The sequence below is a fragment of the Pelobates fuscus genome, chromosome 1, assembly GCF_036172605.1.
Source record: "Pelobates fuscus isolate aPelFus1 chromosome 1, aPelFus1.pri, whole genome shotgun sequence".
In the NCBI taxonomy this organism is placed as follows: domain Eukaryota; kingdom Metazoa; phylum Chordata; class Amphibia; order Anura; family Pelobatidae; genus Pelobates; species Pelobates fuscus.
Genome location: NC_086317.1, coordinates 66,138,751 through 66,157,904, shown reverse-complemented (window position 1 = coordinate 66,157,904; position 19,154 = coordinate 66,138,751). Strand labels below are relative to the sequence as shown.

The following is a 19,154-nucleotide window of genomic DNA, read 5'->3' as shown; positions in this document are numbered from 1 at the left end:
TATGTGGAATCCTGATGTTTTTATTAAAGGGTACTGTACTGCAGCCATAATAACCACTACAGCCTACTGTCATGTTCATGATGGTGGGAGTACCATTCCCCAGTAATTAGGCAAATCGTTTTGTAATGGTTTGCCCTTTTACCTGGGTCCTGCTGGGACCCTGCTCTTCTTTGAAGGCAGCTAAAGACATCCAGTCCCTGCATAGCGGCAGTAGCCAGATGCCAATACTGGCGCTCATTTATTGGCCAACTGACTGCTCAGCCAATGAATAAAGGTATATCTTTGCATTGAACGTTGTACAGAACTCTTGTTCCGGGCTTCCTAATAACGTCCGGAGGTGGAATTATATTTCCAGCAGCAGAGGCGTTCATCTACGTATCTTAACTGTTTCAAAATGAAACATTGCACATACAGACTCCAGGAACCATCACCACTTTTAATCACTAACGTGGTGATGGTACTTGGAGTAACCCTTTAATTAAGGCATCTTGAAATGTACTTACAGTGATTTGTGTTTTGTTTCTCCCACTTGTGTTTTGGTAAAAACAGTAACACTTTAAAACACATAGTACAGAATGTCGTTGTTTGTTGCTATGCATCATTAGCTGTACTTTTACAGATGCTGCTTTCTTTTTTTTCCTCACGCTAATCATTACTTTTCACTTTATTTAATTTGCTTTGTTTCGTGATGGCATGGAGTAAACATTTGATCCAAATTTAATTTGTGCATCATCTTTGCACATGCATCTCTATACATTTTTTTTAATTTTTATTTAAAAACCAGGTGCATATTTTGTTGTTTGTCATTTACTTGTTATGTGTTTGTTTTTGTTTTTTATTTTTGCTTTGTTTTTTTAAATCATTTTATTGATGAAGGTACATATATAAATACCCTGCAGTTACGGAATTGTTGATAAGTGCTTGGCTAAGCATTGGCAGTACAAAAAAAATTGCATCCATATAATTAATATAAGGGATAATGCAGAAAAGAAATATATGCTGAGAATACCACCGTTAGTGAAAATGGAACCTGCAATAATATGTAATACAAATAATTATTGTAAGAAACAGTCGACATAAAAAAACTACAAGAAAGTACCATCACATATAACACACACACGTAACAACCCCTGGATGTTGGGCTAAGGTAACATCCCCAGGACGTACTTGGAAACCAGAGTAATCTGAATGTACCTTTCCTGATTAAATACTTTGTTATTATTATATTACAAGATACTCTCAGGAATAGTCAGGAATTCTAGATGAATGCAAAGTCAATTTAAAAGTTTGTGTTAAAATAGCTGAGATGGAGAATTTTTCTAATTCAACTAAATTGGCCTAAAAGTTTACTCAGAATTCATAAAAATTAATACTTTAGTTTATCACCCTGCATGAATATAGTAACCGACATGTACAATAAGCCAAATATATAAATAGATTAAAGGACAGGATGTAACTGTGATGATACATAAACCAAGGGGCAGCACAGATAGAAGTTTAAAGACTTATTGGTTGCGAGATGAATTCTACATGGTTTGTTATTTCATGACTTTGGTTTTTAACCTTAAACGGTTATATGTATGACGAGGGTAGAAAGAATAAAGCATAATATGGGCATTCATGTATTGCCATAAAATTATACCTTATGTAGGATAAAATATATGGATCTACACCCAGTTATTTTGACATTGTTCCTTTGATTTTGTTTGATAACATATAATACAATACTCGGGCACACAGGGAAATTTGTGAAATTGAATGTTTAGTAAATTAAATTCTCAAAACATGAAAGTGGCAATTTCCACATTGGTTGTTTGATCGATGTAAAAAAATGTACTTTTCCCCCATTATGTTTTGTTTCGATCGATAGTGTCTTCTGTCCTATAAATAGTACAATAATTGCTGTATGACAGGGATGATTGATTGGGCAAGCATTCACAAATAAGTGCACGTGTTGGATAGAAATATTAGCCGGGGAGTTTTAATCATTTTGTTGAAGTACAATCTTGTCACCAGCAACTAGCCACTTGTGTAGATGTTAGGTTGAAATAGCAGAGTTCGTAACTGTTACCTGTGGCAACCAGCCACATATCTACACATAATTGATATCCATGAGACATTTTCAATCAAATTGAGCCTTATCTGTTTTTATCTCTATCCATGACGATCACAATTGGTTGATTTGGCAGATATATTAACATGAGACACAGGACGACGATAACAACTGGTAGATTTCATTACAGTTAAATATTAAGTTTGTCACCATGTCAATGTACCTAACTTTAGGTATTTTGGACATTTATTTACATTAAATTAAACACCTGACTATGTTATTTGTACAAGTCCAGGAGTGGAGGTCTCATGCCCCACAATTTATGCAACCAAAATAGAACTCTTGTGAGGGCAACTAGTGATCTAGCCTTGTGTCTTGCTCTTGAGATTTATGCTATCAAATTTTAACATATGTAGAATTTACCTGAACTAGGTAAAGATTGTAATGGCTCTACGTGACGATGGTAGCAGGATCTCGAAATGAGATACAAAATCCCCCGCTCCATGTGCCCATTCATAAAATTATTTAACGACTACAAACGAAAGAAATGACTACAAAGAAAAAATCTGGGAGCATAGCAGAACAATTCCGAATGAGGGACAATTCCTCACGCATACAGGATTTAATATTCATAACAAACAATAATGTGTCGTTCTGTCATTGTGTTATATAATATTAGCAATGATTAGTATTTTCGTAGCATTCTTTAAGAAACAACTTCTTACTCTTGACAAAACTCAACATTCCTGGAAAGATACTTCTCCCTGCAGAATTCATCCTCCCTTCAGCTCCCACTAAAGACTTTTGGTTTTAAAAACAATGGCAGAAAAACATGACTGTTTGTATTTAAGAATAACTTTTACATATTCTCAGCACTTTACTTTCTACTTGCAGCTTCCCTGCCAATCCCCAAGGCATTCCAGCACAGTCCTTGAAAAAATAGAATATTCAGCGATAAAAATTGTCTTTGAGATGTGGAATTAGCTGAGCAAAATAATATAGACTCCACGTTGTAATGTTTTTTTTTTTTTTATAGAAATGTATAAATAGAAAATATACATCTATTTAAGGCAACTTCCACGTATAATTTTGTGTCTGTTCAAACCTCACATTTCTATATTTGGTGTACCCATTTAAGCTTTACATCCTTACAAAGTTACTTATAAGACAATCATTAAACTGGGTCATGATGACATATTTGCCCCAGCAGATATTCCAAAACCACCTCCTCCTTGGCTGCACTAATAATGCACAATTTGCTTGAATTTACTAATATGTATTATCAGCATCAATTGCATCCAAAATGAGCTGTATATTATAGCATTTGCAGCTCATCCAGGTTGGACAAAACTGACATTGATAATGTGGAAGTGTAAATTCTGCATAGTCAGTGTGGCCAAGGAGGGGTGGTGCCAGAGGTTGACCAGCTTTTTTGCTAAGCCATTCCCCAACATTATCACAGAAACCAGAGGCAGGACCCCGAGACTATCCGTCACTGGCTGAATGCGCATGTGCGGCAAGAGCCGCGTGCGCATTCAGCCAGTCCATAAGAAAGCATTCACAATGCTTTCCTATGGACGCTGGCGTCTTCTCACTGTGATTTTCACAGTGAGAAGCGCGGAAGCCCTCTAGCGGCTGTCAATGAGACAGCCACTAGAGGCTGGATTAACCCTAATATAAACATAGCAGTTTCTCTGAAACTGCTATGTTTATTAAAAAAAAGGGGGTTATACCTAGCTGGACCTGGCACCCAGACCACTTCATTAAGCTGAAGTGGTCTGGGTGCCTATAGTGTGGTCCTTTAACACTAATCACTTTTTAATGTTAAAAAATATTGTGGATGACCTCAATTTCCTGTCTGCATCCTACATGAAGATATACATTAAAATAAACACATATTTGAAGAATGCTTCTTGTTTGTTTAAAGGGTTACGCCAGTTATTCTGACCACGTCTGCTTTTTGAAGTGGTCATGGTGATAGGAGTCTTGATGTGCAGTGTTTTAGCTTGATAGACTGTGCATCGAGAGGTATTGTCACTTGTATGCTGTGGCGAGTTGCACCTACAGCACACATGACTTTGATTGAACGTATGTGTGGCTCCTGCGACCTTAGAAGGTGACATGCCAAACAACGCTGGGAGATTTGCCCAGCGCTGGATTATGGTAAGTAATAACTTAAAAACACTTTTTGAGGGTAAAAAAAAGAAAAAAAAAAAGAAAAGGTTTGGAGAAACCCATGTAAAATTAATGACACAATTCAAATCATTTATTAAAATAGACTCCAGTTACAATTATTACGAATTTATTCATATATAGAAAGGTGAATTTGGACTGTCAAGTCATGTGTTCACTGATTTTCTACTTTTTTTTATTTTTGCACACTTACTGATATTTTATTGCATTTTGCTCCCAGTAGCTATTGTCGCTTTTTATTACTTCTCAAAATAAGTGCTGAGATGATATTTTCTCTTAGTATAGTGCACATCATTAAATAGATGCTTAAAGGAAGCTTGTATCCTTTTTGACACATGGCACGAAGTCTATATCCTTACTTTCAAGTGGCTTCCATAGCAATTTAAAGAATACTTTCCCTATACGTATACAGATTGTTTGAAAGACTAGCTTTAGTCACAGATTCATACACAGTCTTTCACTTCTTAAGGTCTATCATCATTCATTCTTTTGTGTTGTGATGTGTTTTTAAATGTATGGCATTGTTATGAAGTCCAGCATATTATTTACAATTAAAATTATTTATATTGCGCCAACATATTCTGCAGCGCTGTACTTTATTAATTCTAGCAAAACATAACTGACATACTGGAACAGTAAGTGAAGAGGGCCCTGCCCAAATGAGTTTACCATCTAAAGTGTTAATTTCGTTGCTAGACTTGTTTTTATTCCTGTAAAAAATTACATTTTAGACACATGAATGTAATTTTAGTATAAACTTGTTTATTTAAATGCTTATGTATTAATTAAAGCTTATATAAAGGCTTTATCAGGATCAGTCCTATCTAGATTTGGGATTTTTAAAATTTGGGATTATGAAACTTGAAGATTAAAAAAAAAAAAAAAAAATTATTATTATTTTTTTTAATAAAAGTGTTAATTCACAACGTTAAAAGTGTGATATTAGGGGGGGGGCGGGGCCTGACTGCAGAAGGGAGCAGACGTGTGCTGCTGAAGCTCCAGCGGCCACGCGCAAAGCAACCCAAAATTAGCTAAACGGAACCTGCGACCTGACCCACTTTGGCCACTAAACGACTCAGGACACCGGGACCGACAGAATGACAGCTCTCCCGAGGCTGTATGCCAAAGTCCCAATGAAATATACAACAAGCTGGAAGGAACCAGACTAGTTGAATATGTTACTGGAAATCATAGTACATATATTATAATAGCTGTGCAAACTGAAAAAATGGTAATGGTAGCAAATAGAATGAATAGAATCACATCTAATTCAAAGTGCAGTCTTGCCTTAATGGCTCACCTCTGAATATGTCTCTCCAATGGATACCCCTATCCTACTAAATCCGGCACAAGCCACTGTCTGGTGACTTTATTAAGGCTAAATGCAGGGTCAAGACTAGTGGCTTATGGATCTGTTTTGTAGGTCAGACGTCATGCAACTGACGTGGGTATTCAAGATTAGGTCACAGTCGGTCCTTTGGGGAATAACCCGGGCTACTGCTGGTTTTTGCGTATTAAATAGCTTTAAATTAGCAGACTGTATCATACAGCTACAACTACGTGGGGAACAGCATATTAATGATAGCTGGGGTAAAGATATATCTTGGCCGCTGTGGAGGATTATCATATACCTCTCAGAGCTAAAGCCAGACAGTTATAACTCTAATGAATAGAGATTACACCCACTAATCTAAAGCTAATAGATATGCATACAGACTGTATAATACTGGATTCCCCCTAACTAATAAGTGGGGGACAGTATATGAATAATATCCGAAGTGAGATTGTCTTAGCCGCTATGGAGGGCTGTAAAATACCTCTCAAAGTATACAGCTATATAATTCTAACTCTAATATATAGAGAATGAAACCGCAAATCAACAGCTAGTAGACATATATATAGTTATTCAAAATAGACATACATAATGTGACCGTCAGGAGAGAAATAGAGGTGAAAAATAAAGATTAGGGTGCCTCTATGTGCAGAACCATACTTAGAATGTTGGTTGCCTGCACATAGTGATAGATTACCTAGTGAGGAAAGCACACAGTGAAGAAAAATGAGCCCAAAAGAGCCCGACGCGCGTTTCGGTGCTGGGATGCACCTTCGTCAGGGGCTGTATGCCAAAGTCCCGACTATCCAACAGTTGCGGCCTACTCACGAGGCGGACACGGGGGAGGCGGCCGCTCTCCCGTTGTTCCAAAGCGTGGACAAGTACAGCTCAAGCACCCGTTCCCCCCCTTATGGACCGGAGGGGGTTATCCCGGTCCCCACCAACACAGCAAGTAAAGCGACACTGACTACTGCACACTACCCGGATTGGGGCCCTGGACGGGCTGGACCCAGCAAGATGGTGGAGGCTGTATCCTGGCCTACATTCACGCTGCCCCAGCCGACCAACCTGGACCAGATATTCCAGAATTTCTGGGCCCGACTGGAACGACTCCTAGCCGGGTCCCCCCCCTGCAAATGGAGAGGAGATGAAGGAGGTGAGGAGACGGGGAAGGTGTGGGCTGATCCCGAGTAAAGCTTGCCCCTCAACACCCACTGCACCCACTAAATACCCACCTGGGCCGGAGGTCCCACGGAGACATCCTCCGCAGCTTCAGCCACCACGCCGGAAGCCCGCCCGCAGGCGGCGGCGAAACACCAGGGCCACCCACGGCGCCCACCAGGGGAAAGACCCGGCTCACATAGACGTCCGAGTCTGTGGCAAGCAGAAGCCGACCCCACAAGAGGCCTGGGGCTGGGGAAAAGCCCTTCCTTCCTCACGATCACTCAGCTCCGATCACAAATCGAGAGATGCTACACACAGACCACCCTCCACTCCAAGAGCAGCCATATACCGGCTTGGTGATCCACCTCAACGACTCCCATCACGCCCAAGAAGCCATCGCACCAAACTGCCATCCAGAGGACCTTCAACGGGTACTGACTGCACCCCAGCAGAGGGCATCGGCTAACAGGGACAATACCACAAGCGCCCAACGTTCCGGTGACATACAACCACCGCAGCACTGCAGCCGGACAATCTTAGGGTCCAGCATTAATTGGACTTAACTATATGCTTAGACAATAACTTTCCTTACTTTAACAATGTTCGCGCACTGTCTAGCTACTGATAACACTGTATTGGGGTTAACATACCACGACTCTAGACTACAGCGACTCCCTCCAATGCAAATCTTGTAGTATGAAACCATTTCTCCACTCCATATGCCATGTTATCATACTACTATTGTGCCTTAAGCCTCGGTCCAAAACCTGTGTTAAATGCTTGTCAGTCTCACTCACTACTATTAAGCGTATGTTCTCTAGCCCTAGCCTATGGGACTTATTCATAGCTGTGTTTTAAAGCCTCATAGCCAGTTTATTAAGCTATATGTTGAACGTTACGCGCTGAATTACTATATAATAACTACTTACTCCTAATTTGAATAGCATGTTTACTATGTATAAATCCGTGACCTCTTAATTTGAATAGCATGTTTAATACGTATAAACTCGTGACCTCTTAATTTGAATAGCATATTTTCTATGTGTAAACTCGTGACCTCTTAATTTGAATAACATGTTTACTATATATAAACTCGTGACCTATCCTCTGGTATCTAAATATATATATAAAATTGTGCATTGTTCCTATGTACTCCATTGTGACCTATGTTAAAAATTGTGCAAGTGGACTGCCTTTGGGGCACCTCATGCCTGTATGTTATCTTAATATGCACTGCAAAAAATAAATAAATAAATAAAAAAAAAAGTGTGATATTAAGCAAAATACTATCTAATTGTAATGTTATAGCATTTCTCTTCCATTTATAAACACAGTATTTAGCAGCATCAGCATCTTGTTAAACTGTATCCTTTACATTAAAATCCTCCTATTTGGCACATTTAATATTTTTTTTTTATATTTAATATTTTTATTGTGCATATTTGATTGTATCACATAAGCTTGTGGTGCCCCAACAGCAGTCCTCAAGCGCATTTTGTACAGCATTGGGAGCATAGATATAACTTGCACATTTTTCTTTTAAATGAGTGAGTACAGACATGAAGCTTAAACGTTATGATGTCTAAGTGGTCAGGCTATAGTTGCATGAGTGTGTAATCGCTTTATGGATGTCTGTGTGTCGGCTTTTGTCTGATGGCTAAAATTGCCACGGGTTCCAGGGCCTAATGTGTTCTAGGATTTGGTGCTGTTTCCCGAGTCTGTTGGCGTGCGTGCTCGTGTGCAGTCGGAGCCGTGTGGGTTGCTGTGCCAGGAGTATGTGGAGTATGTATCTGCCTTATGGTGTGTCGTGCTGGATGTGCCTGCGAGTGGGGTTGCCATGTTGTCAGGTGTGTGTGTAGTCGCTTGCGGGGCTGTGTGTGCTAACAGGTGCATGAACAGTACAGCATATCAGGTTGGCGTGGGAGTCCCTGAACCGCTTGCCTCGGCTCGACAGTAGGTCTGGAGGGCAGAGTGTGAACGGAAGGCAGGGCTCGGGCTAGCTCTCCCCAAAGCTCTGGGCCGCCTTGAAAGCCTGCATCGTCTGGCCACGGACCGGGTATCTCCTATGGGAGGCCGGGTCTTGTCCTTGCGGAAGGCTGCAGTGTGTCCCGGTGTGAAGCCGCCGTTCTTGGCGTGGGGTCCACCGCGCCGGTGGCCGATGCTTCGGGAGTATGTCCCTGGTGGGCCCGTCGTGTGGGTATAAGTGCTGTAATGTAGGGGGTGCCCAGGGGAGATCCGCTCTCCGCCCGCCACCCACCCGCCTGCTCTCATCCACTGTCTTGTCCTGGGGGGAGCTCAGGGACCTGTTCAGGGTCTATGGCGTGGGCTCCCGGTTGTTCTTGGTCGTCTCACCTTGTAATTGCACACGTGGCTGCGCGTTATCGGCCATCTTGTCTTGTGCTGCTTTGTTTGCCTTTCACTGCTGGGTTGGTAGTTGGGCTTTATGGCAGTTCAGGCTGTCACCCGTGGGGACCGGGATATCCCCCCCGGTCCAGAGGGGGGGTAACAGGACCAGATCCGCACGATCTAGAGTGTCTGTCAGGCCACGTTAGGTGGGATAGTGGGGCAGCGCCCCACTCACCGCCGGAGAAGGACCCGCCGGAGTCAGCAGTGATCTCTCCTCCGAGGGACTAAAACTCCAGGAGCAAGCCTCACCTTGGATCCGGCAGCCCGTGTTCATTGAGGGTCGCAGCTACAGGTAGGTAAATTTGTCCGAAGGCATGGAGTATTAGCTTCATAGTTGATGATTTGCAGGAGCTGATCGTTCCTGTGACCGTCCATCTTGGCGGTCCAGCCCCGCCCCCCATTTAATATTTTTAATGCTTAGTACAAATGTTTAAAATTAGGAGCTGTAAAAAAAATGAATAAAAAAAAATGACAAGCTGTCCCTGCGATATTATGTAAAGTAAGATACATTTTAAAAATAATTCTCTCAAAAGGGGTCGCAATCATACTTAAAACCACATGCCCCCTAACAGAAATCAAAAGCACAGCAGACCCACAAGGACACTACGTCACAATAGAAGGGAAAATAGGCACAACTCCTTATGCCATAAGCTCAGTATACACTCCGACCACCCCACACAGCACGTTCTGGCAACAATATGCCACTCACCTACAAGCCTATACAGGCAAACGTCTGATAATAGGCGGAGATTGCAATGCCACACACATCCCAGCCATTGATAGATCATCGCAGGGGACGGACACCCCACAACCATCTCGGAACGACACACATTTTGCCCAATTCCTAACCAAGCAAACACTAGTCGACATATGGAGAGCACAACACCCATCCACCCGGGACTACACCTTTTACTCACACCCACACTCTTCATACTCACGCATAGATCACTTAACATCCCAGGTAACTAACACCTCCATAGGCACAATATCATGGTCAGATCACACGGACATAACACTCACCATCCGCCTGCCTGATTTAAAAAGACCATGGTCGTGGAAACTAAACCCACTCCTTCTCCATGACACCCAAACCAGGCTCACAGTTGCAAAAGCGATCAAAGAATACTTTGACACTAACTCCCCCCCGTAACATCTCCAATAACACTGTGGGCTGCACATAAGCCGGTAATCAGAGGCACCCTCATTAGTTTAGCTTCCGCTCATAAAAAACGGAATACACAACAAATAACGGAGACGCTGACCGAGCTACGGAAGCTCGAAACCAGCCACAAGCGCGACCCACAACCACGTACACTGCGCGACCGAAAGCACGAGAGAGCTTCTTAAACGACTCACACACACGGACACGGCCAAAGCCTTGATGTGGCTCAAACAGAAATACTATGAAACCGGCAACAAAGCCAATACTATGCTAGCCTGAAGGCTCAAAACACGCATAGAAGCCAAAAAAATATCCTCTATACGCACGAAGACGGGCGCACTCAGCGACTCACCCGCACAGATAGGTGACACATTCCAACAATACTTCGAATCTCTATATAACCACTCACCTCACCTCAACCAAGAGCCCACCACCTACCGGGAACAAATAGACAGTTACCTCCAACGTATAACACTACCTACCCTATCCCAGGCCGCCAAACAAGCCTTAGAAGCAGAGGCGACGGTAGAAGAACTGACAATAGCCCTCGGGGCATGCAAACCTAACAAAAGCTCAGGACCAGATGGATATACCGCTCTTTACTACAAAGAGTTTAGCCCCCTTCTTCTCAAACACCTTTGCGCAGTGTTCAATGCCACCCTACGAGGAGACCACCTTCCACTTGACATGACAATGGCAAATATCTGCTTACTCCCCAAACCCAACAAGGATCTTACAGAACCCGAGCACTACAGGCCCATATCCTTGCTCAACGTAGACCTTAAAATCCTGAGTAAGATGATGGCCAACATAATTAACCCATACCTAGACAAATTACTGTGGCCTTTTCTCTACCGCACATTAGAACACATGAACTTTCCGAACGCGTTTCTCGCATTCTTGCGAGCAACATACCACTCCCCGCAAGGAGCCCTACTGCTCCCCAACATCACCCCACCTAGATTTCCTATATCAAACGGCACAAGACAAGGTTGCCCATTATCACCCCTTATATTCGCAATATCATTAGATCCCCTACTCCAAACAATCCACACCAACCCTGACATAAAAGGAGTAACTATCAGAGGTGAACCATACACAGTGTCCGCTTATGCGGACGACGTACTCTTAACATTAACAAACCCGGACCAATCCATAGACTCCCTGCTAAATGCCATACGCGAATACGCACTAGTCGCAGGATACAAACTGAACCTAGCGAAATCAGAAATCCTACCAATTCAACTCTCTGAAACCCAACTAACCAACTTAAGGCAGAAATACCCATTTCGAATATGCCCCTCAGAGATAACATACTTGGGAATCCAGCTACCAGCTGACTTAAACACTAAATAATACACTGCTATTACGCACAGCCCACACTGATCTGCAAAGATGGGCGAAACTGTGAGTATCCTGGCTAGGCTGGGTGGCGTCTGTAAAAAATGAACCTACTCCCCCGACTGCTATATCTTTTCCAGACGCTACCCATACCTCCACACAAAGCAGATCTCAAAGCCCTACAAACAGCGGTCGACAAGTTTATTTGGAATGGCCTCAAGCCCCGAGTTAGTAGAACTGCACTGTACGTTCCCAAAAAACAAGGAGGCTTAGGGCTACTGAACTTCTCACATTACTACGCAGTAGCACAACTGACCCAGATTCAACATTGGCATGCCCCACCACAAACCAAAAGATGGGTAGACATGGAACACATATTTGGCAAAGATCACCCATCCCTGTACATGTGGGTCCCAAAACCACATCGACCCCTACCTCCACCAACCGCCCCACCCATCACAAACTCTTTAGACCTGTGGGACAAACTACAGGACAAATATGAACTCTCCTCGTCCCTGTACCCAATGACCCCGATATGGAGAAACAAACTTTTCCCACCAGGGCTCACCCCAGCCACTTTGCCCATTTCGATCACAGGGACATAGTAAGACTCAGCCACTTATACCATGATAATAAGGTAATACAATATTCAGAAATCAAAGACGCAGACACTCTGACAACGTTCGACCACTTCCGATATATTCAATTGCGTAGCTTCGCTTCAACCCCGCTAATTCAACAAGCAGGCACGGCCACACTAACCCGGTTTGAGAAAGAATGCACATATAAACCAGTTAGACGAGGCCAAATTTCAGACCTCTATGCAACACTGGCAACCCACCCCACCCAAGTCACACTACCCCCAGAGGACAACACAGACTGGGCAGATATCTGGGAAGCAACGGCCTCGATATCAATTTGCGTAACACACGCTGAACAAGCATACAAAATGCTGTTTCGCTGGTATCTCACACCCCAACGCCTAGCAATCATTCACAAAACACCCAACACCTGTTGGAAACTCTGCGGAGAACAAAGGACATTCCTCCACTGTTGGTGGACTTGCCCCAAGATTAAACCCCTCTGGCTCAGTATCACTAAGCTACTGACCAAAATCTTACACAAACCATACCCACTAGATCCATGGGCCCTTCTACTTTCAAAACCCCTCGAGAACCTCACCAGAGCAGAAAACAAACTTAGTGCCCGCATTGCCCTAGCCACAAGACGAGCGATTGCAGAAGTGTGGTCCACGATCCACATACCCTCGCAAACGAGTATCGCTAACAAAATACAGGATCACGTACACATGGATAAGCTCACTTCCCAACTCCACGACACACCCAAATGCTTCCACAAGATCTGGGACCCATGGCTAGATGGAGACACCTCACTACCCTGGTAAATACAAATATGATTGGCACAGGCGCCAACACCCCCTAGGCACAGATATGCTAACTATGATGTAAAGAGCCAACCTCCCAAGAAGACATCCTTGGGGCCAAGCACCCCTCAACCCCACTAGACCCGCTGGGCAGGGGCGCCGTGCTGCGAAACACCAGACCCACCCACCCCCGGATCCCCCCACCCCAGAGATCCTACCCCTCGACCCACCCCCTACCCATGACACCGCCACCCTACCCCCACATAGGACCAACAGGTACCACCACCCCCCTCGTTGAGATGCACTCAACCCGAAACACACAAAACCCTACATTGACGAAGGTTCATGAGCCGGGCCACCATCTGGCCCAGGAATAAGGTAAAATTATATGCAAATCGCAACGCGCACTCGACAACTGACAGTACCCCTAGAGCCCCCCACAAAGGCAACAGCCAAACGAGTGACCGCAAAAACAAGAACAAAGGACAGAGAAGGGAACCTGTCTAATCACGCATAACCTTCCCCTACCCCTACATACCCTATTTAAGGTTACCCACATCCCTCATACTGAACTGCATAAAGTGAAGGGAACCAAGAAACCAATATCCTAACGAGTAGATGGGGAAAACCCCACCAGGGCATTCCGATTCCCTCCTTTTTGTGTTCTGTACCCTTCCCCCACCCCTAGACTTAGAAATAGCAATGTATCAACCATGCAGAGCTCTACCATACAAGCAATTGACAGAAAAGGGTACCAAAATAACCATGTTATAAATCAAAGCCAAGTACAAGACTGTCATAACATGCATGTAGAAACTGTACGAACTCTGTAACAATCAACTTATCCCCTCGTTACATTCTGTACCCTAACCCCAAACTGAAAGAATGAAAATCTCTTAAATAAAGAATAATAAAAAAAAAAAATATCTGTACTAGAAACAGATTTAATTTAGCCAGAAATAGTCAGTATTCATATTTAATATTTGGAATCTTGCTGGGGTATGAATTTCTTTTTATTTTACCTTTGTCATGTGAGTCATGATAACACTGATGTTAAAAATGGTTTTGTGTGTGCTCATTGTAGTGGAACTGATTAAATAACATAAAATAAAAAATACCTTCAAGGCATTGACATTTTTCACTATCGTTCTATTTTTTTTTGTAGGGACAGCTACAGTGAACTGAGCGAAGGAAGTGCTTCCGACAGTTAGCTGCATTTGGCAAATATTGCGGAATGAACACCAGGTAAAGGAAGACAAAATGACTCTAACTGCTCTTTTTGTAATAGCAACAATCTAGAACAAATCATTGTATAACATGTTACTATGTCATTGTTGGTTGTAATTGCTGTTTACAAAACAATGACATGGCACAGTCCTATGGATGAAGTCGAATTATGATCAGATGGGTAAGGGCAGAATTTTAAGACTATTATATCCTATAGAACCTCTAATAATGTCAATAGCAATATTAGTTCACTGCTTCTGGGATATCAGTAAAGGCTACCTATACCATTCACCACTGGAAATACAATCTACAGCAGGTGGAGTTCCAACTGTTAACTGTTCTGGAATGTAAATAAAAATAATAGAACGTATATCGCCTTCGGACCAAAGCATACAATTCAGCAATCAGACAAAATTGTGTCCTGCTGGGCTTTGTAAAAACGGCTCCAGGGCTCGGTAACTGTAATCAGCAGCAGTAGTACTCCACATAAAGATTTATGCCGTCTCCACAGAAGCTAAAAGGGCTTAAACTACTTTCTCTGTAAAAGTTCAGTACTTTATTAAATCACTTACAAAGATGTTCTTCGTGGTAGAAGTGGAGTAAAAAGCAAAACAGAAGAGCTTCCACCACCATGTTTTTAATAAATAAGTCTAGAAACTTATTAAAAGAGCAGGAGATAAGACATTGTAAATGAAAGACACTATGCTATATAGGAAGTTTAAAAACTTGCAATCTAAAATTAGTAAATTAGTTATATTAGTAAAATGAGATTTTGAAAGTGACAATTGTTTGTACCCATTAATGCCTTCAATAGCAAAAATAACCACCAACACAAAACAATATGATAAAAGCAGTGAGTTTGGCCAAATATTATATGCATTTATTTTTTACATAACTGCATTTCTATGACAGAAAATCTGTGTGTGATACTTAAAGCTGCTAAGCACGTACAGGCAGTGACTTACAAGATATGACAACCTTCAGCTCAGTTTAGCAACAGGAGGGATATTAATTAAAATCTATTCTAACAGCTTGAGATTAATTTGAGAAAAATAAACAATAACAAGGACTTAAAACATTCTATTGCCGTTGAATACATATTGCAGTTTTACACTTCTCACACACAGAAAAATAATAAATTGTGGACCTGAATTGATACCTTCATTAAATGATCACATTAAAGACAAGAAAGGAGAAATTCAAGATGGAGCAAGTCTATCTCGAAAAAACTCCCAATGGGTCACAGAGATATCAGAAGGGCATGAACCCCATATATGTTAAACGAAAAAAGACTAAAGTGAAATTGGGTGTTCCATTATAGTTGGAAAAAATGGACCCCTGTTTCACTAAAAGATATCTCTATAAAAATTGAATAAATGTACGGTATAACCTTTATTTCGCCGCTTACGGACAGCACACAAAAAAACACAGTGAAGTGATAGTGACACACTCGTGAAAATACAAGTGAATTAAAAGCTGAGTAAATGCAATATGGATATTGTCCACAGGTACTGGGAATGGCAGTGATATCTGGATTGTAATTAGAGTATAAAGTACAATATATAGTACGGTATAGATTTAGATCAGATGTCACATACACCACATTCATCTAGAACTAAATATCCACAGTCTGTAAGACTTAATAGGTATTTCGGCTAAGAGAGGTGGGATTGCCCCGTTAGGCTGAGGTGAATTGTGTATCAATACTATTGTTTGTTACAATCAAAAGTAGTACATAGGAAACTGTTTGGTCACTGAAGACCGTGATAGCAGCACCTATGTATATATTCATATACACAACCACACAGGCTGGGTCAGTGAATACCATCTAATATCCAAAGTTCTCCTTGTAATAGTATACAATAGACGGGAGGTACATATAATAATGGATAGATGGCATTACACTGGATTAACACAGTGGTGAGGGGGAGTGTCTCAGGACAACAAAAGGGGTATATAATGCATAGGTCTAGGTTTAAGGGTGAAGGGATGGTACAGCCAAGCGTATCTAAAAATAAGTTAGTAACTGGTTAGGCATAAAATCCCATACACAGGCTGATGCTTGCCAACCACCCCACTATTCCCCAGATATAAAGGCCATTTAGTCACATAAACCACCTAGATAAGTTGTGGTTAATTCAAAAGTAGATTCCTCACACACTGCTGCTTCAAGGCAGCCTAACGCTTATAAAAATAGCTATCTAACTAACTAGGGAGAGTAGCTGTTTCAAAGGCATCCAGTATCAAAAGGCTTGCACTAATACTGCTGTTTAAAAAGAGTATCTCGTTCTGTCTCCTGTCAGTATTCAGTATTACTGCTACATCCAGCACTGAAAGGGTATAGACCTGGTGCTGAGCTGGCTCCAAGGCACAACTCAATCTGTCTCCCCTATTCCCTTAGTGCTGCTGCTGCATGCCCTAACGTGCAGGCAGTCTAATACTGCATATAACTGAATGTCCAATTAAAAAAGAAAGATTGCTATATATAATGTTGAATCCCCCAAATCCCCCAAAGAGTAGCCGTTTGCATTCCTCAGCATTAAAATAACCGGCAAACGCTCGACGCGCGTTTCGGCGTGGTCACACGCCTTTATCAAGAGCTCCTGGTACAGCTGTAGGGAGGTGAGTATATACCGGGTGAAGATCCGCCCAACATCCGTCTACTCCAATCAGCGTTAGCTGGGGAGTGGCTAGGGGCGGGGTTACAGCCCGGTCAGGTCTGTTCAGAGAAAATTATCCGGATGTCGGGTTTGTTTGGCCATCACCATGGTGATCTAGCCGGTCGTACACTGTGCGCGCGCAGAGTAGATCGTGCGCCTGCGCAGGGACTTAGATTCAGCAGCCCGATCTCTGTACTGAATATATATGGAACAGCATACATTAACATGCTATGCATATGCCATAGATAAGTACTGTAGGTTTATTAACCTTTTGTATATAATATATACTTTTTCTTAAATGCCGGGGGTCCGTCCATTTAAAGGGACAGGAAAGTATGTGGGAAAAACATATATGGTTTCATACAGAACCTGGTCATTCTACTAGACCCTCCCTAGTTGTTGTCAATTCGTCCATGTTTGGACCGATGTTCTAACATTGAATTGTATTAAGTTATGGTGTGGCCCCCAGTTTTTATATGTTCCATAAGGTTAATTTGGAAGGGACCCAGTAGGTCACAGATCCATCATGTGTAATCTTAAGATAGACCATCCAGACAGACGAATTTAAGTAATGAACAGAAGAATATACACCTCAATTCTATGGTCATAATCCCCATTGGATTAGACCAGTACCAGGTTAAGGTATAAATACCGTAAAGTTATTACAAAAAAGGATCAAGGTATAATCATAAATAGATCGTATATGCAGGTCGAAACAGGGAGGGGGTGTATATTTATAGAGAGTTATATTTATATATACATATTTACATATTTACATCATTGTTTCTGTATACGTTCATGTACACAGTGGAGTCATTGATGTGCCATACGTAGCGCATCGATGACTCGATATAGTTGTATATTATATACGTTTATATTGATTTACTCAGTCAAAAAACGTAGCTGTGTCTAAGTTATTTAATGAGATCACCCACTGTAGATTTTTCCATCTAGTAGTAGTTAAATGTATGGGGAGAAGGAAAAGCCCTCATTCAGGCCTTTAGGGCTCAGGGATTTCAGTTTGTATATCCACCTACACTCCTTTTGACGTAGGAGTTTATCGAAATCCCCTCGTCTCTGGTCCCTCTTAACCCATTCTAGGCCGCAGAACCTAATATCATGAGATATACCATCATGGACGTTTTTTAGGTGTCTGGAAATTGGTGTTTCCATACGGTTTTTTGGGGACCTAACGTGTTCCTTTATACGTTCCTTGAACGGTCTGAAGGTGTTACCCACGTATAGCATTTTGCAGCTGCAGGTAAGAAGATATACCAAGCCAGCTGTATTGCAGTTGAAAAAGTGGGTAATTTCAAAGGTCTGTTGTCCATCACTATCTTGGACTTTTTTCGAGTCTCTTAGGATGTATTTGCATGCAACACATCTTCCGCACTTAAAGGAGCCACAGGGGGGATTTCGGCCCAGCCAGGTCGTTTTGTTTTGTTTTATTGAGAAGTGGCTCGGTACCAACACATCACGGAGGTTTTTACCTCTACGTGCTGTGATGGTTGCTCTAGGGCTGAGGACGTCTTTCAAATGAGCGTCCTTCAGGAGTATAGGCCAAAATTTCTCTATTGACTTTTTCACTGTGTCCCATCCTGTGTCGAAGGTTCCGATCATGCGGATGGATTTATTTGGCAGCGTTAGTTTGGGTTGATCTGAGATAAGATCGTCTCTGTCCATTTCAAGGGCCCTTTGGTATGCCCTTTTGAGGCATTTATTCGGGTAGCCTTTTTCACGGAACTGTTGTCTCAGTAGGGCTGCTTTGATCTTAAAGTCCGATAGATCTGTGCAATTCCTACGCACCCTCAAGTATTGTCCCACCGGTATACCCTGTTTTAGTGGTCTGGGATGAAAACTATCCCATCTCAGTAGTGCATTAGATGCTGTTGGCTTCTTAAACAGAGTTGTTTTCAGAGAGCCATTCGTATTAATTGATATGGTTATATCCAGAAAATTCAAAGTTTGTCCCCCAAATTCTGTCGTAAATCTGAGGTTCTCCTCATTAACGTTCAGTAAGGAGACAAATTCATTGAATTCTTCTTCCACTCCCAGCCAGACAATGAAAATGTCATCTATATACCTGAGCCATGTATGTATTTTCGGTATATAGACAGACAGGGTATTAGATTTCATGACTTGTAGCTCCCACCATCCTAAATGTAGATTTGCATAGGATGGCGCACACGCAGTGCCCATTGCCGTCCCCCTTATTTGGTGAAAGAATTTGT

The 19,154-nt window shown here is 42.1% G+C and overlaps 1 protein-coding gene across 2 annotated transcripts in view; it reads left to right on the top strand.

The window, feature by feature from the left end:
- The window catches only part of CTPS2 (CTP synthase 2), a 186,324-nt gene that overhangs the window by 146,964 nt on the left and 20,206 nt on the right, over positions 1-19,154 (top strand). For both annotated transcript variants that reach the window (XM_063449279.1, XM_063449269.1), the window contains one exon: positions 14,202-14,281. In XM_063449279.1, the coding sequence (XP_063305349.1) occupies positions 14,202-14,247 (46 nt within the window). In that variant the 3' untranslated portion in view covers positions 14,248-14,281. The remainder of the gene's footprint in view (positions 1-14,201; positions 14,282-19,154) is intronic.